This window comes from Mastigoproctus giganteus, chromosome 13, assembly GCF_048544385.1.
Source record: "Mastigoproctus giganteus isolate SK-2022 chromosome 13, ASM4854438v1, whole genome shotgun sequence".
In the NCBI taxonomy this organism is placed as follows: Eukaryota; Metazoa; Arthropoda; class Arachnida; order Uropygi; family Thelyphonidae; genus Mastigoproctus; species Mastigoproctus giganteus.
The window spans coordinates 101470356-101495331 of NC_143587.1; the positions used below are offsets into that span (position 1 = coordinate 101470356).

The 24976-nt window shown below is 45.0% G+C and overlaps 1 protein-coding gene across 1 annotated transcript in view; it reads right to left on the reverse strand.

Moving 5' to 3' along the window:
• The window catches only part of LOC150076309 (uncharacterized), a 253715-nt gene that overhangs the window by 58225 nt on the left and 170514 nt on the right, over window positions 1-24976 (reverse strand). The window contains exon 8 of the mRNA XM_090387315.1: window positions 19235-19324. Within this exon, the coding sequence (XP_090243441.1) occupies window positions 19235-19324 (90 nt within the window). The remainder of the gene's footprint in view (window positions 1-19234; window positions 19325-24976) is intronic.

Sequence of the window (24976 nt, forward strand, 5' to 3'; positions counted from 1 at the left end):
GGGCGTCAGAAGCACCGTCAATAAAGAAACCACTGTTTGCAGAATTCTGGCTCCTAAAGTGGGCCAACAGGAAGCACAACCTTCCAGCTCTGATTCGCACCACGCAGCTTGCCGACTCTCTCGGGATTCCACGGCTTCCCACCTTAATCAACGACCAACGCCTCCTAGCAATAGTCAAGATTATAACAGGCATAATTGCAACACCTTCATTCTGGGATACCCAGAATGAAGTATCCCAGAATGCTGGGATACTTCATTCCCACTGCTGCCCTTAGGACCAATCCCGACCTAAAATCCGGAATATCTCTCTCTCTCTCTCTCTCTCTCTCTCTCTCTCTCTCTCTCTCTCTCTCTCTCTCTCTCTCTCTCTGTGTGTGTGTTTTAGGAGCATTAGCAACTAAGGCCATATTGCTCCGGGATATGCAGTGGTCATTCCCTGACCTTTCCACATCCTCCGTATTTGGTGGTGACGGGCTCGAACCCCGGTCTAATCAACAAGCGTGTGCTACGCACTGCTGCTCCTGCCCACCTGGCTACGGAGGCGCCAAGGGGATTATAACCAAAACGTTTCTACCCGAGGCGAAGTTTGCTTCTAACAACTCTTTTATAAACTGTTTCTCACCTAGACTTCTTACATCTTTTTTCTTATGGCACACGGATCCCTAAATGGAAAACTATATCAACTTACACTGAGTTGTGGTGTGTCTGATGATTCCACTCACATTCTCTTCCATTTTGTACTTCATGATGACTTACGTAAACCTCTCACATCTTTGGTTTAAAAATTTTCTCCAGGTGTGGAAAACGTGTTAAAATCTTCCAGTGAAATCTCCTGTGCCCGCCAAAATTTTGCACATTCCGCCTTCTCTCGGAGGCGTCTTGTGTTTGTTAATTGCGTGTGTTCTATGGTCGATTTGTCTGTTTTCTGGACGAAAAACCACAGTTTCTGGGGTAAAAACCTTGCTATTTAGGCCTGAGGCCGACTAACTCAGCCACGGAGCGAAAAAACCCCATTAAAGTTAGGCTTTTTTCACTCGCATCATCGGCGGGATTCGAACCCGGGCCTTTTCCAACCGGTGTGTGGAGGACGGTGACAATACCACTGTGCTACCGACGGAGACAAGGCAGCACTACTACTCAAAACGAATATGGTCGCCTTCACGATCGTCAATATGGTTGCCAGACACGTCGTTCATTTCACGCTCGTGGATTTCAGTTTAAAGTGTTTTTCTCATCAAAAGTATATACAGTGATTCTTCAAATCCAGTGGACTCTTAAGGTGAAAAAACTTTCTGTGCTTTGTTGGGAGTTTGGCTGGTTAGAAGCGTCACTATTTGTATTCTTTGTGTCAGACCGCATAGTCACCACGTGGCTGACATTTGGAATATAAAGAGGCGACCGATATAACGCGATCGCCACGTTTCTACCTTGCTCTTGACTTGGGAGGTGCAATGGTGCTTGTAACCTTGGACAATATTTGTGTCCTAACATTTCCCACTAAACTGTGTGCGAGTTTTACCCAAAAATAATGACTTTTGTGTGCTCCCCCCCCTCCCATAGACTTACCATGGTAAAGGCTGAACTTTTCTGTGGTAGATTCTACTGTCTTTTTAATGCCACCATCGTGTTCGCTGCGCCCAGAAACCCCATAGAGCAGTAGTTCCGTTGTTCTAGGGCTATTTTTACACGAGGCTATTCCCCCCCCCCCACAAGTGACTGATGGGGATAGCCCAATAACTTAAATGCTCACAACTCGCCTTCTTTTTGTGCTACACAGTTGTGGCTGATTTCATTTTTCATAACGCTCACAACAGTGCTTATTGATAATAGAGAGGAAATCCCGATAAACCAACGAGTCTCGGTCATCCAGAAATAATGATATGGAGAGGAATATGGTTATTGTTGTTGTTATTTGGTTTTTAGGAGCATTAGCAACTAAGGCCAAATTGCTCCGGGAATATGCGGTGGTCATTCCCTGACCTTTCCGCATGCTCCGTATTTGGTGGTGACGGGCTCGAACCCCGGTCTAATCAATAAGCGTGTGCTACGCACTGCTGCTCCTTCCCACCTGGCTACGGAGGCGCCTACAGGAATATGGACAAAAGCAGAGACCCTCTTAGGGAAACCCAAGGCAACGAATTCACTATCATCACAAACCAACAGAACGTTGTTCTTGTTGTTGTTATTTGGTTTTTAGGAGCATTAGCAACTAAGGCCATATTGCTCCGGGATATGCGGTGGTCATTCCCTGACCTTTCCGCATTCTCCGTATTTGGTGGTGACGAACTTGAACCCCGGTCTAATCAAGAAGCGTGTGCTACGCACTGCTGCTGCTCCTTCCCACCTGGCTACGGAGGCGCCTCCAACAGAACGAAGGGATGGATTCCCGTTCCGGAACCCCCAAAAGGGTAAAAAGAAAAACAAAACAGACTCGATACCAAAATTTCAAATAGAAACCAGTTCCCAGACGGAGATAAGGGAAACGCAGGAAAACCTCACAGCGATTGCGACAAAGGAGACTAGCTATGATAGGACACATGAAACCTCCCTGCATCCTACCTTATCCGAGGGTACAATACATGAAAATTCTCTGTTCCTGAAAACTGCTCTAGAATTCCTCTTTAAAGAGCAAACAAACAGAGTCACCACTGCACTAAGGGCTCAAATAATAATATTGTGGAACAAACTCGACGCACTCCTTTTCGAAGCCTACCTCGAGAGCGAAAGGGCCAATGCTAAACTGCAAGCCTACGCTGAATGTGGGGCAAAACAAATGCCACAGCGTGCATCCACATATGCAGAAGCGCTGATGACCACGGCTCCAGATACCTCTCCTCAACTGCCACGCGTGGCAACTACTACAAAACACAAAACGCTCCTCCCGACTCCACACCTAGTAATATAAACCGACCTCAACAGCACAACACCAGACTAGTGAAGAGGTGAAACAAACCATTATGAAAAACCTCTCACAGGATCTAAAGACTACAAAAATCAAATCTGTCAGAAAAATAAGGAACACGGGTGTCATCATTGAAACCCAGACGAAGGAAGATGCAAAGGAAATCCTGAATAACCCGAGGATCCAGACACTTGGTTTGGAGGCAACGGCCCCCCAAGAGAAAGGGCCCCAGTATAGTAATTTTTAACACCAACAAGGAACTAACACCAGAAGCTCTGCAGGAGGAACTATATTCCAGGAACCTTCAGCATGAGTACCCAAACGTGGAACCAGTGACACTGATCACCCCAAAATTCCAAACAAAATACAGGACAGGAGACCACACAAATTGGGTGGTTGAACTCACACCAGAGGCATGGAAAACGATTGCACTAACAACCAGGGTTTTCATACATTGGGGCAGCTATCGCTTCAAAGAGCATGTGTCTGTTCCCAAATGCTTCTGTTCCTGTCGATTTGGACATACGATGCACACCTGTGCCCAGACAGAGCCTACTTGCGGCCACTGTGCAGAGAAAGGCCATGAGTTTGGCACCTGCCCTAAAAAAGATGCCCCGCCCACGTGTGCAAACTGTAAATCACAGAAGATGCCAGCGGACCACTCACTCAGGAACAATCAGTATCCCATCTACATCAAAGCTAAGGGTGCATACCAAATGAGGATTGATTATGGATGCACGCCTTAGACCTTATAACCTAGACAGGGTCAACTTCGCGCAGCTAAACGCACAGCGATCTACGGCCGTGGCAGGCAAACTCACCAAGAAATGAATGAATAGAACCTCGACATCCTACTTATCCAAGAGCCATATGTGCACAGCCGGTGGGTGAGAGGATATCCCCTATCCTACAAAATAATTCAGAACAACAGAGACAACCCCTGGGCTTGCATCGTAGTCAGGAACCCTAGTATCACTGTAACCAAGATTTCCAGCTACTGTACATCCTGGGCCACCTGTGCCCATATTATAACCTCGTCCGGCGAATTCTATGCAGTCTCAGTGTACTGCCGCCCAGGGGGAGATATCCTCCCAGCTACCAGGTACCTGCAGAGTTTACTCACAGAATTCCAGAATGCCAGGATCGTCGTGGGAACGGATGTGAACTGTCGATCCCCGGCATGGTTCAGCCAAACCCCAGGGAATTGCAGTGCCACAAATGGACAACACCTAGAAGAGTTCCCGGCAAACAATACCTTCACTATACTCAATCAGCCAAATAACCCCACCACCTTTTTCAGCACGGGAAGCCACAACTGATGTTACACTCGCCTCAAGGTCTCTGGCTGGTCACCTCTCGGGATGGATGGTCAGGGAAATCTGGACCACATCGGATCACAGGGTCATAACCTTCACGCTTCAACGCACCATAGACAGGCAACAACCAACCCGACAAATACAACATAGATACGCCATACAGAAGGCATTCGTTCATTTTTTCATTTCATTTATTTACACACTCAAATATTATGTACAATCTCAAGAAACATATACAATAATTTATATCAATTTTATGTACATTTTCATTCTCATATATAATTATCCTAGCATATATATTTTTGTTCAGAATACAGTTGAGGAAACATTGTACAAAACACATGTGTGTGTGTTCTGGTATAAAGGGTGGCCCCTAGGCATAGCCTATCTCCAGCTAGTGGATCTGTATTGAATGCAGGACCTCTGCAAAGGAGCAGCCAACACCTGGGCAGCTGCTGCCTGGTGCCTGTCCCCAGGCACGAGTAGCCGAGTTCCCCTTTCTTCCTTTTTTTTTTAACCTCTTACATGCAAAAGTGCACAAAATCCCGCACCCACTGGAGGTAGTGCAATACCAGTGGGTGCCAGCTATCCCGCTTCCAGGCTGTCCAGGCCTTAGAGGCCGCAAAAAAAAAAAAAAAAAGAAGGCAGACTGGCCACTCTTCCAGACTACCTTAAGAGAAGCGGCACAAACCCTCCAAATAGAGGGGCTGAGCCCGGACCAGCACCAAACCGTCGTGGTGGACCTCATCACTGTCGCTGCAAACCGCTCATTTAAAAGGAAAAACCCAACTCCAGGGGCCATCCCCTGGTGGTCCCTGGAACTACAACAGCTCAGACGCGAGGTGAACAGAAGGAGAAGACTATTCCAGACAGCATGACTTTCCTGGCCAGCAGCAGAAATAGACCACTATCGCGCCGCAAGAAATGAGTACACGGCTCTAATCCGACTCAGGAAACAGCACTCATGGGAGCAACTAGTTTCTACAGGGATATTCATGTGTTGTTGTGGCGGATCCCAGGGTTTCCCCCATAAGCCGCTATTGTACTTCTTGTGTTGAAGCTTATGCCAAAACCGGCCAATTGTATGTAGTGTGTTGGACGTGTAAGTGTTATGATGTGTTCTGTTGTTATGTTATCGGCCGGTGCCTGGCTCTTAGCAGGTAAGAAGCAGTAACACCTGGTAACTACGTCTCACCCCCCATCCCCGCCACGTGGAGGCGGCCAGGATCAAGTATCTCCTGCTGGGCAAGCCCAGGGCATAACACCTGAGAGTGCCCGAAAAAAGAATGAAGTGGAAAAGGAGGAATACAGAGGGAGAAGTTTGAGATCTAGGGAGGTAAATGGATAGAATAGAAAAGAATCAACAGAGGGACTCTCCAATAGTTAGAAGTGAGAAGAAGTAAAACAAGAATAAAGTAGGAAGAAGTAGGAATAAACTAGTTTCTACAACCGGAAACGAGCACCCCTTGAGGGTTGTCTACAGAATAACGACAAACAAACTTCCCCGGGGAGACGTCATCCCCGCAACAGACGCCGCTAGGCACTTATACCAAGACTTGGCAAGATAATATCAACGACATCTTGGAGTGCATGTTTCTGGGACATATTACTCTCACTACACCAGAACAGCAATAATTATGTCAAAACAAATGATACCTATACTACCACCAATAAGGTAGAATCGCTGACCATCACCAAACCTCACACTGCTGCAGTAAAACTGCGCAACAAGAAATCAATGGATATCGACCTACTGGAGCCTGAAATCGTCAAGAAGGCCATCGAGACAATTCCAGAGGTAATACTCACCCTTTTTAATCACTGCCTTAATGAGGGATGCTTTCCACAAGCTTGGAGGACTGCCAAATTGCGCTTAATCCTGCAACAGGACAAGCAACAGGACCTTCCGAAGTCATACCGACCGATAGCCCTTTTCTCTGTACTAAGTAAAATCTTTGAACACATCCTCAAAGATAGAATCAAAACTTGCTACATGGCTGAAGGCCAACAATCACAGAATCAATTCGGCTTTAGGAGGGGCTGCTCCACTCTGGATGCCCTGGAAAACATTACCAGAGCTGCTGAAACAACAAACCATAAATATCTACTTGTAATCGCAATAGATTTTGAGGGGACATTTGACACCCTGTGGTGGCCAAGCGTCCTCGGCAGACTCTGGAAAGCCAACATCCTGGCCAACCTATACCAATGCGTAAAAACATATTTTGGCAACAGATTGGTTGTCGTAGAAACTCCATATCGTTCTATTTCCAGACAGATCTTCAAAGGCTGCCCACAGGGCTCAGTCTTGGGTCTGCTCTTCTGGAACATGCTTCTCAACGGTTTCCTAAACCTAGACCTAGGTCGTATGGCAACTCAGGCATACGCGGACGACCTCACCCTGGTACTGCGAGAGGACAGCAGAGACAGGCTAGAAACTTTTGCAACTCGTGCCATTGACACCTTACAGAAATGGACCGATGAAAACAATCTCCGCATATCCTCAACCAAAACCAACTCAGTACTGTTAAAAGGTACCCTGGACATCAGGATACCACCCCAAATCCGCATCCAAGGCACAACAATTAAGCTCACAAAGGAACTAAAACACCTTGGGGTTGTCCTAGATAATAACCTCTCATTCACTCCTCATCTGACCTACATACAGAAAAAGATCAGAAGATACTTTGCCCACGTTGCCCGCACACACACACACACACACACCGCTAGGAGGTAGCCAGGCTGCCCATTATTCTCTGGCTAGTCTCTGCAGGGTCGCCTAAGCTTCCTGACAGAGACCAATGTAAAAAAAAAAAAAAAAAAAAGAGTTAGAGCGGGTGGGTTTTAGAGTCAAGAAAAGGGGGGGGACAGGTAGAAATATGGGGAGTGAAGAAGAAGGCATCCCCCAGGTACAATGGAATACATCCATCAGGCGAAAGTAAGGGATGGAAGTGGGACAAAAGTTGCCCCGCAAGAAAGCAGAAGCGTCATCGCCATTTGGCAGAATCTTCTTGCTCTTCTCATTCAAGTACAGTCGTCATATCAATTTCAGTGGTGATGTCATCCGGTGATCTGTGTCTAAGTCAGTAGGGATATAAATAGGAATGTAGCTGCGGTTGTCCTATACTGGATCATCTTAGATTTGGTGGTGGTGTAGTCTCATTTGCTGGTAGACCTCTGCATTGATTCCCAAAATATAGGTGGTTGTCTTTTCTTGGTTTTGACGATGATTGGAACAGTGACTATATCCATGGTAGGGTCTTCCGTCGTGAGAATAAGTCTTGTGCGTAGCGCGCGTAAAGGCGACATAATCTTCTTCTCTTTCGAGGATGTGCTGTTCTTGGTTTTTAGGAAGGTAATGTATCCTAGTCAGGAGGAGGCATCTCAAATCTTCATATATTTCGCACTCGTACATCAGGTGGTCCCAACTTTCGAGGGAACCACAGAGGCATTGTAGGTTTTCGGTGATCCCGAGTGCAGTGAGCTTTCCTCTGATAGATCCACGGCCAGTTAACAAAAAAGTGACGTATAGGCCAGGGGAGAACCATGTGGGAGATTTTGGGTATACTGTTGCTATTGTAGGAATGAATTTTCTGGTGACTTCTCCTTTTGTATACTGTGTCCACCTAGACTACCAAACCTGCTGCAAGTATGCAGTGAGGCGCTTCTTCTCGGCCTTGATGTTATTTGAGGGGTCGGTTAAAATCCAGAGAGGAAATGGCTTTAGCTTTGGAAAGCATGTTAAGCAAACCACATTTGATTATTTCTAGATCTAGAGGTAGCATGCCGGCCAACACTTGCAAGGCATGTGTGCTGACTGTGCAGCAGGCCCAGGTGATGGTGAGCACGATGACACGCTGAATCGAGTCAAGCTTCCTCTTGTTAACTGCTGTGGTGGCCTTTAAAAACCAGATACCAAATGCATAAGTGATTATGGGGGTGAACATAGCCTTATAGAAGAGGGTAGGCGCGCGTCGCTTCAGTCCCCAGTCCCGACGTGCGATTCTTGCCACTAGCGCAGTATATTTTCGAATCTTGGTATGTAGATATTTCAGGTGTGGTGTGAAAGATAGGTTCCTATCCAAGATCACTCCAAGGTATCTCATCTCAGTTGTTAACCGGATAGTTCTTCATTGGATTTTGATTTGCGGTGGCCTCGCTATGTTCAGAGAACCTTTAAGCCGAATGGAATTTGTCTTTACTGGTGAGATTTCCAGGTGGTTGTGCCAGGCCCAGTCCTGTAAAGTTCCGAGTGCTCTGTTTGCTGCGGCTTCCAGTTGGGGTCTAGTATCAGGGCAAGGGTAAGGACTAAGTCGTCTGCATATGCTTGAGATTGGACATTCTGCGGGACTATGTTCAGGAACTCATCAAGTACGATGTTCCATAGTAGGGGACATCCTCTGTAGATTTGGCGCGTAACTTTGCTATATGGTGCCCTGACGGTTATGCTCCGCTGTGATAGATAATTTTTTATGCATTGGTACAGGTTGCTAGGGAGTTTTGCTATACGGAGTCTGCCGAGGACGCTTGGCTACCAGAGTGCGTCAAACGCCCCGGCAATGTCCACTGAGATGGCTAAGAAATATTTTCTGTCCATAGTCTTTGCGCCTTCAATAATGTTCTCCAGTGCATCAACAATGGAATGACCCTTTCTGAATCCATATTGATTTGGGGACAGTAAGTTGGCATTGTTGTAATATGTTTCTATTATTTGTCTTAGAAGATGCTGAAACAACTTGCTTATTACTGACAAGAGAGTAATGGGTCTATAGGAATCTGGTTTGTCATGGTGTTTGCTGGAATTTTTCAAAATTAGCCTCATGTTTGCCATTTTCCAGTCTGCTGGGAACCATCCATGCTGGAGACAATGGTTAAATAGATTAAGGAGTAGCTCTGGATTGTACTCCGCCACCTTTTTCACAATTTCCGGTTCTAGCAAGTCTAGTCCCGGTGATTTTCTGTCTCTCAGTTTTGATGCTGCGATACTGAGTTCTTCGGCTGTGAATGGAGGCTCCTGCTATTGCGTTGTGTAACATTTGTTGTCTTAACACAGTTGTATTTGCTGCGGAGTGGATGGAGCAGCTGGCTGTTTGAATATTACATCAGGTATGTTATTTATCGATACGTGCCAACTCGTGGTTATAGTTCCAAGAGGGGTTCTTTGGGGATGGAATCACTTCACCTCTGGGGAGCTTGTTGGTAGTTACCTTGAAGACTTCCCTCCCCCCAGGGATCCAAGTTGCCAAAAGTAAAAACAAGTTCTTCCCACGATTTTCGTTACGCTTCCTAATTAATGCGGTGTAGCTGTTCCGGACTTCCCTGTACTGCTGCCTGAGGGCTTCTACCTCAGCCTCTGGCCATGATCTGCGAGCGCGCTGGAAAGTTTTTCGTCTGTGATTTACTTCGCGTCTTAGGGATTCTAGCTCAGGACCCCACCAAGGGACTGCACCCGGTTTGGGGTTCTTCCTTTTGATGGAAATGTTGCAGGCCAATGTGATCATGTCTATGACAGCACGTTAGTGTTGGTCTGGATTTAGTGCTTGGAAATTACTTATTTGAAGCCTATGAGAGGAGTCGGCTAGCACTTGGTTGAAGAGGTTCCAGTCTGCCTTGGCGAGGGCATATCTATGCATTATCTGTCTGATTATTGGTGAGCAAGCAATGGACTCTTTCAGCTGGAACGTAATGGCCCGATGGTCGGGTGTTGTCCATGAGTCATGTACCGTCCAGTTATAGAGAGATATCGTGCCAGATATCTGGTTTCAAGGGTCACATCGATTGTGGCCTCCCAAAGAGTACTGGAAAAGGTTGCTGGGTTGTTTGGTTGATTTATTACGGTGAGAGTGGAATTTGCAAGGAATTCCTCCAGTTGGAGGAATTCCTAGCCATTCCCACGTCGGTCTACAGTCTCACTGTGCCACAGCTGGGAGCAGCAATTAACATCAGCGCCGATGACGATTTTTGCTTTGGGAAGTTCTATAAGGATTGTATGCATATATCTGATTGCAGGTAGGATGTCTTCCCCTGGCCTACAATACAGCGAGACGATATATAATTCTCCTAGAGGTGAAATAAGGTGCACACATGCAGCCCAGGCTGAGCTGAAGTGTACGATTTTCGTGATCGTAATATTAGGATTACGGACCGGTACAGCGGCCCATGGGGTATCTCCATCCACTTAGGCGATCTTGTAAGTTAGGGGATATCCCCTGACTTCCTTATTATGCGTGTAGGGCTCTTGTATTAGGATAACGTCGATGTTCTCTTCTTTCCTTATTTGGTCTACTACCGCACGAGCACGCTGAGCGTTAATTTGTAAAAATTTAATTTCCTTGGTGTTATAGCATTTATGCGGCGTACCCATAATCGGTTCGGGCCTGGTGTATGCTCTTGTATTTTAGGTAGGCAGGGCATTTATTATCCATGACTGAGTGGTCATGTTGCATTTTCTGTGCCTTGCAGTTCGCACAGACGGGCTCGGCGGTTTATTAAGGCATGTGTTGTATTTGTGCCCTTTTTCGGCACAGTGGCCCAGGTTGGCTCAGTCTGTGTGCATGTGTGGTGTGGCCGAAGCGGCAGACTTAAAACACTTGGGGACAGCCACATGCTCCTTAAAACGGTGGCTTCCCCATTGAATGTAAACTCTGTTTTATTTATTTATTTTTTGCCATACTGATGGGGCAAGCTCGACTACCCAGTTGGTGGCATTTCCATTCCTAGATCTTGTTTTATATTTCGGGCTTATTAGTTGATCCATTTCCGCGTCCGGAAAGTCCTCCTGTAAGTTTCTAGAATATAACTCCTCTTTAAGTTCATCCGGGGTCAGGTCTTTGTTGACATCAAAAATTATTATTGTCGTGCCTTTTTTTCTTGGAGTTTCAGCCACTGGTCCCAGCGACTGAATTTTTGGGTTTCTGAGGATTTTGGCTAACCCTTCCGCTGTCTCCGTTTCTATAACTACTACGGTGTTTCTGGTCTTCCGGATTGATTTAATCTTTGTGGTTTTCAGATCATCGTTTAACTTGGTGATTACAGTTGTTTTAATTCCCTCACTTGTCTTGGGGGCGTCATCTGTAGCAGGCATTAGTATGACAAGATTTGGTTCCTGGAGTAAAACGGTTTCTTTCCTCGTTGTCATTTGTTTACTAGTGGTTGCCGATTTATTGGCAGGTTTCCTCAGCGTGTCTGCGTAGGTTGGGGCACGCTGTGGCATTTGGTTTGCCCTATCCATGAGAAAAGCTTCCAGTTTAGCGTTGGCCTTTTCTTGTTCCACGTGGGTGTTCATTAATATAGTCTCCATCTCTGTCCATATATTGACAATATCACTACGGAGGCCTGTTGTGATCTTGTTATTTGAATTGGCCATCAGGCTCTCCAGCTGCATACGCAACGTACGAATCTGTTCTGGGATGTTTCCTTCAGGAAGAGAGGGACCTAGATTGGGGGTTGACTCTTGCTGTTTATTTCCTTCTTTTGTGTTATCAGTTAGTGTGCCCGTTGCCGCCTGCACGTCAGCATGGCTTTCTTTACCAAGCTGGCTCAGATATACCTGTTCGTCAAACTGGGTGGAATACACCTCGCTGTCACTGACGTGCCGCCTTCTGTTCCGCTACAGTGGGCAAGGCGGCGTTAAGTGGGAGTCGAGCAGCACTTTAGGGGAAGCGACCAAGGCTGAGTGGGAAGTCCCTTGATCATTCGCGGGCTTTTTCCGGCAGCAGTATGTGACAAATTTCTCGCGGGCTGCGCTTGATAGCTTTTCCAGGCTTAATTGGGAAAAGCCTGAGCAGCTCTGGCAGATTTGGAATTTGCATTTCAAACATTTAATATATACGCTTTTGTTTAATTTACTGATTTCCTTTTGCATAATTTGCAGATATCTGCATTTTTAGTACGAGTCTCTCCTTCCATAATTAAGCAAATAAATGAAAACTACGTATTCGGCGCTCACACATAATTTAACCCCGTTAGTCACTGCTGCAAACAAAGCTTTCTTCAAATGCTTACGGGACCTCCTGCTATAGAGAGATTGCCGCGAGACTCCCTGAAGATATTCCACTCTTTGACACACAAACTCCGGATAACTGTGTAAAAAGCATTACCGCTACTATCAGAAGCGTCTGCGACCTTTCCATCCCACGCAGAAGGCCCTACAGGTAGGGCCTTCTGCGTGGCCTGTCCCTTGGTGGAACCACCAGCTAGACGATCTAAGAAGAAGGGTCCACCATGCTAGGAAAATGTTCCAGCGGGCAAGGGCGACGATGTCCTCCCAAGAGATTACGGCAGCCAGGGAAGCTTACCGCACAGTCAGAAATGAATATACTAAAGAAATTCGCAAAAACAAAAAGCAATCGTGGCAAACTCTGGTGTCTATCTCCGGAAATGAGAACCCCTGGGGCATAGTTTTCAAAATTGTAACTAATAAATTACCACGTGGTGAGGTGCTTGATACAACACTGAAAATAGACGGTACTTCCACCTATACCTGGGAGGACACTATAAATAACATTCTTGATACCATTTACCCTGTTGAAGAGGCACCCTTGACGCAACAGCAACAAGAAATTATCAACCAGAATTTAAAATACCACACAGCAACAGTGTAGCCCCCGTTCACTGGCTTTGAGATGGACCTGGCAATTAACAAGATGAAAGATGGAAAAACACCAGGTGCAGACCTGCTGGAAGTAGAAGTTCTCAAAAAATTCGCTGAGGCCTGCCCAGCTATACTTCTAAGCCTACAGAATAAGTGCCTGGCAGAGGGCACCATCCCAGCTTCATGGAAGACTGCAACCTTAAAACTAATTCTGAAAAACTCGGACAAGTCACCACAGAACCCAGCCTCATATCGCCCGATTGCCTTACTCTCCGTGATGGCCAAACTATTGGAGCGTCTACTCTTGTTTCGACTTTCTGCCTGCTACGAGGAACACCAACACTCCTCAGAAAAACAATATGGCTTTAAAAAAGGCTGCAGCACTGAAGACGCTATCAACAATCTAATCACCCAAGCAACGCACTCAGCTTTCAAGTACTCTCTTGCTATATTGGTGGACTTTGTTGGAGCTTTCGATCGCCTGTGGTGGCCCAGCGTTCTTCAGAGACTTCGGCACTCAAATGTTTCTAAAAATCTATATAACAGTTTGAAGTCTTATCTAACCAACAGAAAAGTACGAGTTACTAACAAATATCAAACAGTTACCAGATTCATCCACCGGGGATGTCCGCAGGGCTCTGTGCTTGGCCCGTTCCTCTGGTCTATTGTCTTGGACGAGTTCCTGGGCTTGGAACTTGGGGGGGGGGGCTGAGCCCTTGGCCTTTGCGGACGACCTTGTTCTGTTAGTGCGTGCGGACACTAGGTCGTCCTTGGAAATTATTGCAAATGCGGCGCTTGTGAAGCTCCAGAATTGGGCAGCCTTGCACAACCTTACCATCTCGGCAGAAAAAAAAAAATCCATTCTCCTCAAAAGCAGACTACAAATTAGAAGACCACCTACGATGAAATTAAACTTCACCCCCATCCGACTGTACACAGAGGTTAAATACTTAGGTATTTACATTGACTCGGGTCTTACTTTCCATAACCACCTGAAATATCTAGCCACCAAAATCCGGAAGTATGCCGCCATGATCAGGAGGGTGAGCAGAGCCGACTGGGACCTGAAGCACAAAGCTCTGACCTTCATATACAAAGCAGTATATGTCCCGATTGTTTGCTATGGTGCCTCCACCTGGTATAGACAAGCTACACTAACAAAAAACAAACAGAAGCTGGATACAATTCAAAGATTCATGCTGCTATCAATTAGTAGGGCGTGCCGCACTGTTAGCACCCCTGCCTTGTAAGTTCTAACAGGTTGTCAGCCACTCTACCTAGAAGTAGTCAGGCGAGGCCTATATTACCACCTTAGGAAAGGAACACCGACTGAAATAGTAAATCTCCAGCTGGATCTTGCAAATGACCCCAAAATAGAGAAGAGGAGAATCACCCAACACCTACAAGCGATATGGCAACAGAGCTGGGAAACCATGCAGAAAGGAGACATCACGAGGCGATTCTCCCAACTATAAACCATACTCACCCAGAATCCCCTCCCTGGTTCTCACCTGGTCTGCACATGACGTTTATTATCACTGGACACGGCCCCCCTTCCGTCAGAAACTCACAGCTATGGGGATTGAAAGAGACCCGCGGTGCCATTGTGGAGAAGAAGAGTCCTGGGGGCATCTCATGTATGAGTGCCCTGCCTATGACAACAGTAGAATCAAGTTTGCTACCGCAATTCAAAGGAATCCACGTAACCAAGAGTCCTCGCTGCTGCTCGATGAAAACACATACAGGGCACTAACTGTGTATGCGCAGGAAATCTTCGCACTGAGGCTAGCCAAGATTGCTGAAATGAGAACAACATTGGATCATGCTGCCCAAGGCCTGAATCAGACTGGCGTGGGTTAGCTCCTTCTCTGCTAGAGGACACTGCCTTGACAACTTGCTAATCCTTTATGGGTAGGAACACTGCTGGTACCATTCTGGTGCGGGACTGCTGGCACTCATTGAGTGCGGGATACTGCTGCAAACCCCTTATAGGGTAGGATCAGCCGGCACCGTTCTAGTGCGGGATTGGTGGCACTCTGGAGAACTTCTGAGTGCGGGATACAGAATCCATTGGCCTCTGGTGATCATGCAGGGGCACCTGTCCCCTGCTACTTTAACTCCCACTCCCAGACCCCTATTTTCACCTCACAAAGAGCGGACTGCTCCTTAACTTCAGTCCGTCCTCCTTTCCCTCTTTCTGTTCCTTCTAACTCGTACTCCTGCTCTGTTTTCTCTCCCCCCCCCCACTTTTTAATTTATTTTATTTATTTTTATTTTATTTTATTCATTTATTATTATTATTTATTTATTTTATTATTTTTTTTTATTTATTTATTATTTATTTTTTTTTTTCACTTGACCTTTGTCAGGAAGCTTAGGCAACCCTGGCAAAGGCCAGCCAGAGTATAATGGGCAGCCTGGCTCACCTCCCAGTGGTGGTGGTGGTGGGCAACGTGGGGTCCCACTAAGGGCTCTGCGGCCAAGCAGCCAGAGACACAACAACAAAACATAACACTACTCTGACAGAAACCAGACATTACACTTTTTCTGGCTTTTACAGAGATTCTGTACTTCTTCACAAAGTACCATGATGCAGATGTGGGAAACCACAGGTGGCGCCTTTCACAAAACACTATGCCACTATGCCGGGGGCAGGGAGGTGACACGAAACGAAGCAAGAGGGAGGGAAACGTTACTGGTCAGCGAAGCACTTAGCTATTGTCCACTAACTGCCATTATGCTGTATAAGAAATAACTACCGTACAATATAGCGCCCATCTTGGAGAAGTGCATTGTCGCAAAGCCAAAAAGAGAAATTAGTAAAATACTTATCTTTTGCTGGAGCAACGCTGCTGAAACTTCATGTACAAGTAGACAGGCATTCACTGATTGTTACTTTATCTCTTGAAAGTTCAGGCAATTAATATAATTCATCAAAATTACTTAAGATTAGGAGCACAAGATACACAAGGTATATTACTAAGCGCCACCTGGCATCCTCCTTATATATTACTTACATTAACAAGAGCTTGCAATACTCTAAGCATGACCGTTCTCCAGGCCCTGACAGGGACTCTTCCCCTAGATCTTGAAATAGTCTTCCGCGGCCTAACATATCAACTCTCCAAGGGTCATTTTCAGGGTCCAAGGTGAAGTTCAGGCTAACCACCTGAACTTCACCGTGGACCCTGAAACTGACCACAAAGTGGAACGCAAACGTCTCTTCGCACATCTCAACCAGAGCTGGCAAAACCGCTGGCAGACATCAACCAAAGGTGAAATCACTAAAAAATTTATTCCTGATATCCAACTGGTGTACCCAAACTATCCACCTTGGCTTTCTCCTGGACTTCTCGCCACCTACCTGTTGGTCCGCCTTCTTGTGAAGAGGTCTTGCGCATATTGAGTGAAGGCACTATAAGTATCTTTTTCGGTTAGTATCAGATATTCCTGGTCTCGTAGCATTATTTGGGTAGTGGTTATAAATCGGCAGCGGAGATCCTCGTACAGTGGGAAGTCATACATCACGTGCCCCCATGTCTCGCGTAGAACGCAGTGGCATGGGGGGGGTGTCACTCAATCCGAATCCATGGAGCTTTTTTCTTATGGCGCCATGGCCGGCCGCCAGGACAGGACGCAGCCTCATGAGTGACTTTCTACTCAGCTGAATTCCAACCAGCCCAATGAGACCGCAGAGCTTTCTGCATATGCCAGCCATAATGGCAATCGGTGCCGGCGCCCTTGCTGGACCCATCTTTCTTTCCCCCTCCCTCGCCAGTAGGAGAGGAGGCAGGAGGCTGTCCCTCCTGCCTCCTCCCCTACTCACCAACCCAGATTTCCTCCTGGTGGGGCATAGGCATGCCCCACTGACTTATAATGGTGTCGTCTCCTCTATTGATCCCATTTCTTCTGTCTTTCTTCCCCCAGTCTTCAGTCTCCTTTCCCTCTCTATCTGTTCGCCAGCGTATACCCCACAGGTGAAAATTTAATAGTTCCAAATTAAGTTCGCTCACATTTCGGTCTTTCAATTTAGTGATCAACCCACGTTAACGTATATTTTTTTTTTTTAGGTCCTAGCCACTGAAATCTCAGGAAACTAGGTAGCAGGACCTGCCAGAGTAAACTACAACTACTGGGTACCTGGTCTGCTTCGACGGGGCGAAGTGTGGGCAGAGTCGGGCCTCAGCAAGGGTCTGGCCGCTAAATGGCCAGAAGAACAACGGTACACGACATCACACACCTCAAGCACCATATACTTTTAAAACTCTGGCCTTTACACTGAACTGTATCACACCTCAATGTAAACTACGCGGAGATGGGGGAAACCCCTGGTGCCGTTTGACCCTAAACACACTTTACACTTTACACACTTTACTACTCAAAACCCATCATTTAGCCTTGTTCACGAGGGAACTGAAAACCAGGAAGACCTACGTCTGAACCAGAGACAAACTGACACAGGACTTGACATGAACTGGATACAAATTATTCACACTGGACCACTAGCTGGATGACTAAACCAAATGACCAACGCACGAACTAAGAAAATGATATCACCAGGACCCAAGGCTGCATCCTCATAACATGCACAATAGGCGACCTGGACAGGTTATATGACCGACCTGCCTCATGTATGACCTTGCGACTGGGATTTGACTCCTACATTGAAAAAGATCACCAAAGATCCGGTTCAGATCGCTTGGACTCTCACGTGCTCTCAACTGTTAATGCCTGATGGCGATCTGTACCGGGCTCCCTTGCCTGGTACCTTTACTCCCTTTCCCCTGGCGGGGAGGAGGAGACAGTCTTGTCTCCTCTCCTCCCCTGCCAACCCTTATTCTTCTCCTGGTGTGGCACGGGCCTACCTCACTGAAAGTCCTGGGATTATCTTCTGTATCGTCCCCATACTTCTGTCTTTTCTCCCCAGCCTTCAGTCTCCCCCCCCCCTACTCTGCCTAATACGCCAGCGTATAACCCCACACAAACTGCAAAAACTTAACTTCGCCCAAATTAAACCGCATAAACCTCAATTGGCTTTTCTAATTCCAGCGATCACCCCTACCGAGGTTTTTTTTTAGGCCCTAGTCACTGAAATCTCATTAAACTAGGTGGCAGGGCCTGCCAGAGTAAAATTTCATTCTGTGTACCTGGTCTGCCTCCACGAGGCCAAGTGTGGGCAACGTTGGGCCTCAGTAGGGGTCCAGTGGCTAAACGGCCAGATGAACAACGATACACAACACTACACATATACAAAATCCACACATTTTTAAATCTCTGGCCTTCCCAGTGAACTGGTACACCTACAATGAAAGCAACGCGGAAATGGGGGAGAACCCCTGGTGCCATTAAGCATCAATACACTTTACTACTCAAAACGCTCAAACTCATATTGATCCAGCTTAAAGACAGAAGGTGATCAAATCAGTAGATTTTATCACCTTCCGTCTTCATCGCCATCATCTGCTTCTGAGTTCCTGATTCCAGTGCTCGGTTCTAGTGTTCCTGACTCCTTGTTCTACCTGTTCGGACTTCAATGCTTGCTGGCACTGCCACTGCAGTAAAGGATTTTGTGCTGGCACTATTGGTTAGGTCCAAATGGTACAGGATTGCTGGCATCTATAGGTTTTACGCTATCTCCTACAGTTGCGAGATTTGTCGTATTTTTATAAGACAATATGTGTTGCTGTGGCCTCCTCCTGGAATGGGTGGTGCTGCGAAGTAGCATTCGTGGAGATCCTCGCTTCGGCTTCCTGATAGCAAGGCGGCCAGAAACAACACCTTCAACATCTCTCTCACACGCACGCAAGCGGCGAAGTTGAAATAACGTTCAGAAGCAACCCTATACAAGATACAATACATATATACATGTCCATCATTTTAATAAAGTGGCCAAGCCGTGTATTTTTTTATTTTTTTTTTTATTTCATGTATTTCAAGTTCAATGTTTAAGTTAATGTCTATTCAACAAATCAAACCTAATCTGCAAAGCAGTATTTATTTGTTTCCAACTATCTGATTCATTAAAGAATAAATGAAAAACCTTAATAAAAAAAAAAGTACAGTATATAGCCTACTTGAATTCTGCAGCATAGATATAACTTTAATAACCATAGAACAATTAATACAAATGTATTAAATATTCTAATTTTAATAGCAGACTATTAACAAAAACAATGCACTTTCCTAATACGAAAAATTAAAAACATGACGTGATCTATATAGATATGTTTTCACCTCTATAAATCGTGGTTACCGTATTATGTGAAATAATTAAAATTTCTCAGCGCGATAACGTAAACTGCCATTTATTTTATTTATTTCTTTTAGCTCAGTCGAATTAGCGAACAAACAAAAGTCTGAGGTGAGAAAGAACCCGAATAAATGAAATCATGGAAATAGAATGCAGAGATCTATTCTACTTACCTTAGGCGCAGGTATGTTTCCATTCTCAATAAGACTTTTAACAGTGGTCAGTTGCTGAACCTCTGATAAAACTCTTCTCAGTTGTGCTTCCTGAAAGTTTGTTGTAATCATCAAATATCACACATGCATTGTATATGCACATTTAATATAAGCTGTCCTACTAAAATATAGGAGAAGATAAGCAAGGCCATCTATCGAATATAAATATAATAATCATTCACTTAGCAACATATAGAAATTAGCTTACTTATCAAGTAGAAGAACCATAGGCTTAGCGTTGTCACTAATGCTTTACTATGGAGAAAACTGGCCATATCTGAGAGTTCACGAAGTACGATCGTCGGTGCACGTGAAGTACCGTGGAACATCTCTCAGAGCAACAGCAGAGGCCATATACGTATATAAACACAGCATTATGGGGTATATAACTGTAGACTACCGTGTGACACTGTCAGCATGAATGCACTTTTTCTGGTGATTGTCACTGAACAAAAATTAAAATTAAAAATTATTATATTAGGGTCACCCGTAATTCATTACATAAACCAGTATTTGTATGTGTAAATTGAGTGTGGTCTCTGGTCAGTTTGCCTGTTTTGCTGGACGAAAAACGCCAGATTTTAGGGGGGGGGGGGAACTTTGCTATCTACGCCTGAGACCGAATTACTGAGCCACAGAGTAAAAGAAGCCCATTAAAGTTCCTCGCGTCATCGACGGCATTCGAACACGCGTCATTTCCACCTGGTGTGGGGAGGCCGGTAACTATACCACTGTGCTACCCGCGAAGACATTGTCACTGAACGGTGAAAATTCCACATAAACAAGCACAGATAGGTCAAAAGATATTTTGGAATCTAGTTCTCTGTCTTATGCACACAATATCATCGGCGCCAACGAGCACGTTAAGAGTTAATAACAACTGGTTGCGCAACTGTACTCCATTCCACGACGTCGTGGAGGGGGATTCACTGCACACACTGGCAAGAATTATACAGGAACGGTTTATAAAGCATTTCGATATGCAGAATCGTTTACTTTCCCTGCAGTTTCCGATAGCGTCAACAGTTTGAATCCAATAGCGATTCCGTGGAATTTGGAATCGTTTGAAAAGACATTAACATTAGCCATACAGTGAAAGGAAACCATGGGCTTTTGCTGAAACCGGCAAAAAAAAAAAAAAAAAAAAAAAAATACAAATCAAATTATGCACTTTCCTCATAACACACAGGGCTAGCGCTAACGTTTGTGGCGCCTGAGGCAAAACTTTGTAACGGCGCCTAACTCATATCGTATATATATACAGTAGTGCATCTAGCAGCGCCTATTTTAGGAGGCGCATGTGGCAAGTGCTTCACTTGCCCACGCACCCCTAGCGCTAGCCCCCCCTCACAGAGATAATACAGTTGACCTAGGCACTCAAATGGGTGTGGGATCAATAAACAGAGTGCTTGGCCAATAGCGTTTGCAAAGGGGCACCTGCTCCTGTGACTTTTAATCCCTTTCCGTATCCCCACTTCGCCTAAATCCATGGTGGACTGTCTTCACTATTAGTCCACCTTTCTTTCACCCCACTCCTCTGTCTCACCTCCTCCTCCTCTCTTATTCCCTGTGAACTCTCTTCCACAAAAAAAGAATTACTAGCAATAGAAATAGCACCGAAAATATGACCGAATGCATTTTCAAGGAATGGGCTAATAACACTTTTGGTAACCTTCACGGACTGAATCAAATTAAAAACACTGATAATTGTAACAAAATTTTGGAATTCCTGAAAGATATAAACAAGCGAAACTATTCGGCAAGAGAGGAACCAACAAGACCTCCATTGAGTGAAATACAAATCACCAAAGAGAGCGTAATGAAAGCAATCAACAATCTGCCCAATAAGGCCACTGTTGGACCAGACAAATTTCCAATGTTCATCCTTAAAATAAGTAGCCCATTTATAATAGATCTATTACTGCACATCTATCAGAAAATCATCAGGTCAGGAGCTTTCCCGCAAGCTTGGAAAAATTACATTGTAACCCCAATACCAAAGATTAAACACCCAAAATCGGCTAAGGATTACAGACCAATTTCTGTTAGTTGCACCCTACAGAAGGTTTTCGAAAAATCAATGCTTCCCACCATCAATCAACACTGCTTTAGCAATAGACCACCACATTTGCACTCAGTCATTTCGGGGAGATCAACAATAACAAACTTACTGGAAACCCTTTTTCGCGTGCAGAGAGCACTAAATGAAAAAAAAACAAATTGATATTATTTTTTTGGATATCTCCGCAGCCTACGACAACGTCTCAACTCCAGCGCTCATTGCGATTTTAAGGAATTATTTTAATGTAAGAGGAAACTTGTTAGCTATAATAACCAGTCTGCTAGAACATAGAAAACTTACTGTTAAGCACCAAAAGCTACAATCATACTTTACCATCTCGCGAGGAGTGCCACAAGGGGGAGTTCTTTCGGCTACCCTTTTCGCGGCCGCCCTGGAGCCGTTTCTTGCACAGTACCATGACTTTATAACATATGCTGACGATGTAAAATTCTTCATCACTTCCAAAGACCATGAATCAGCAGAAAGTATTTGCCACATGGCAAATAGCACAATCCAAGAATTTGAGAGCTACCTGGATTGCATCGGGCTCCGTATTAATGCACAGAAGTCTGCCCAAATGACCATAACTTACAAGTAGAATAAAAATGACATCTCGATCTCTGTGAACGGGTCTAGCGTTGAAAAAGTGCACTCTCACCTGGACCTAGGTCTTAAGTGGGATGACAGACTCACCTTTGCTCAACACTTCGCCCATATGAAGACAAAAATATTCGCCGCTTTATGGGCTACTAGACAGGAACTGGTAGGAATTAGTGATCATCATCTAGCGACCAAGTACATTTTAATGTGTGTCCTGCCAATTGCAATGTATGCCTCGCAAATCTGGTCATCAGCTCCAGATTCACATTATAAGTCCGTCCTTGGGATTGAGTACTGGTTCTTGCGATGGCTTAACAGAGTTGCTGGCCACACTTTTACTATCTCAAGGGCCATTCTCTACTCAAACCTTAACATCGTACCCTGGATGCAGCGGACAATCAACAGGAACATACACACTCTCGCACAAATGCTCACAGGCAGAGTAGATGCTCCAGTCCTGGATAATATTCTAGTCAAACCGCGTGCCACTGCTAAACGTTGCGGGGAAGTAAATAATCCACTCCGTCCAGTCCTAAACAATCTTAGTAGCCTGCAAAGATTCTTCCCATCAAATACAGCGAAAATATTTAACTCACTACACATAGATGCTGAAAAACTGTGTGAGGATGCAACATACCGGAAAGATTTTCCGGTATGTTGCATCCTCACAGAGATCTTCCAGAATTCGTACAGATTTACCGAAATATGAATCGGCTGCAAAGTACCAAAGAATTGAGAGTAAAAGAGAAACTTTCTACTTTAAGAACAATAATAATTGTTGACCGGAAAAATACACCTTCTGTAACAGTTATGTAAATAGGTAAGTTATAGGTGGAATTATTAGTGAATTGTAAATATATGAGCTGTATAATGTTTGTACACAATCATAAATGTGTAAATACTGTATGTATTAAATATAAAATGTATGTATTAAACATAAAATGTGTACAAAATATTTTGGGACGAGACTACGTGTACAGTATATGTAACCAATTGCACGTAGTATCTCGTACCCTGATATGTACTGTACTTAGCACCCTCCTGGCACTTTGCCGTCCCGGGGTGGTTCCTTATGGAAATAAACAGATAATAATAATAATAATAATAATAATAATAATAATAAAGGTTTTTTTTTTTTTTTTTTAATTGTGGCCTCTCCCAGGAAGCTCAGGCGACCCTGTCAGACGCCAGCCAAAGTGATGGGCAGCCCGGCTCACCTCCCAATAGTGGCGGCGGACAACGTAGGGTTCCATTAGAGGCTCTGAGGCCAAGAAGCCACAGAAACAACAGAACCCAACACAATACTATACATATACAACGTGCCACACACATTTCTGGCATTTCTGTGCAGGAAGTCTTCTTTTAGCCAGCGAATCAACGATTCGCTGGCTAAAAGAAGACTTCCTGCAATCTAGAGTAAATCCCTTCCCCTGTTATTTGAATTTATGGTTCCCTAGTTGTGGATTTTTTTATGACAGTGAAAATTCCGCCTTCATTCATTTTACTAACCCCTCTCAGAGCCTTATAAACATGTTAAGTCCCTTCCCCCGCTTAAGGTACCTGGTTTCCAATCTCTGTAGCCCCCATAATCAAAGTCTTTACGGCGATTCCGTAGCCAGGTGGGCAGGAGCAGCAGTGCGTAGCACACGCTTCTTGATTAGACTGGGATTCGAGCCCGTGACCACCAAATACGGGACATGCGGAAAGGTCAAGGAATGAGGCAATATGGCCTTAGTTGCTAATGCTCAAAAAAAAAACAACCAACAGTCTTTACTTCTATGATCACCCTTTTGCAAATCTCAAGATGCGAGATGCCCGTCTCTGGATCCTTTCAAGAAGCTCAACGTCCAATGTGGTCATACAATTGCTTCAAATAGTGGGATTGTGATCTCCCTATCTCTATAGGCTACTGTTCGATAAATCATAGATAGCACACCACGGGCTTTCCTGGCCACCTGTTTACACTATTCAGAAAATATAATGAAAGCCTCAGACTACGGGAAATTTAGTTGAGGAACAAGTTGGTGCAAAGTATCATTTTAGTTGGTAGTAAATCACCGAAGTAGGTGAAACGTGTTGCTTGTTATTGCACTACCTCGAATGAGCAACGCTTCGCCAGTAGAGAAGCCTAATGTTTTACTTATTCTCGGCGGATACCACCACCCAGACGGCATGTTGGCCTCTTTTGAAGCATGTTGGCCTCTCATTGGTGGACGGGTAGCTTCCCCTTTGATGCAATGAGTGACAACCGAGTTATGAGTTAACTGAACAATATGAGATATGCTAGACAGTGTGCAATATTACAGTACTATACTAAACAGGGTTTAGAGATGAATGCCTCAGGCTACGAGAAATTCACTAAACGAACAAGTTAGTGCACGGCAGCATTTCAGTTCGAAATAAATCCACCTATGAGAGGCCAACAAGCTTCGAAACGATGCTGTCTGAGTGGTGGCATCCGCCGAGAATAAGTAACATTTAGTCTTCTCTACTGGTGAAGCATTGCTTATTCGAAGTACTGCAATAACAAGCAACACGTTGTGAAGACATTCGCAATACGAGATGTAAAAAACGATGCCATTTCGTCTACTTCAGTGATTTTCTACTAAAATGATAAAAGTAAAAAAAAAAGTAAATTGCAGCCATTATCAATCCACTGCAGAATGGAAGCCTCCTCAACAATTCATGCTGAACTAAAGTGATGCTTTGCACTAACTTGTTCGTGTAGTAAACTTCCCATAGTCAGAGGCTTTCAACCCTAAACCCAATTTAGTATTTTACTATTGTACATCGTCTGGCATCTCTCATATTGTGGAATTAAACTGCATAATTGGATTTTCACTCATTGTATCACCAGGGAACCTACTCGTCCACCGATGACAGGCCAAACAGTATCGTCTGGTGGATAGCCTGATGGTACCAAGAATAGGTAACAACAGTCCTCCTACTGGGAAGGGGCTGCTTATTCGAGGGATTCATGTGTGAACTACTTGAATGAGTGTGAGTTTGAGGAGTAACTTTCCCCCTTTCATTTTTCGACG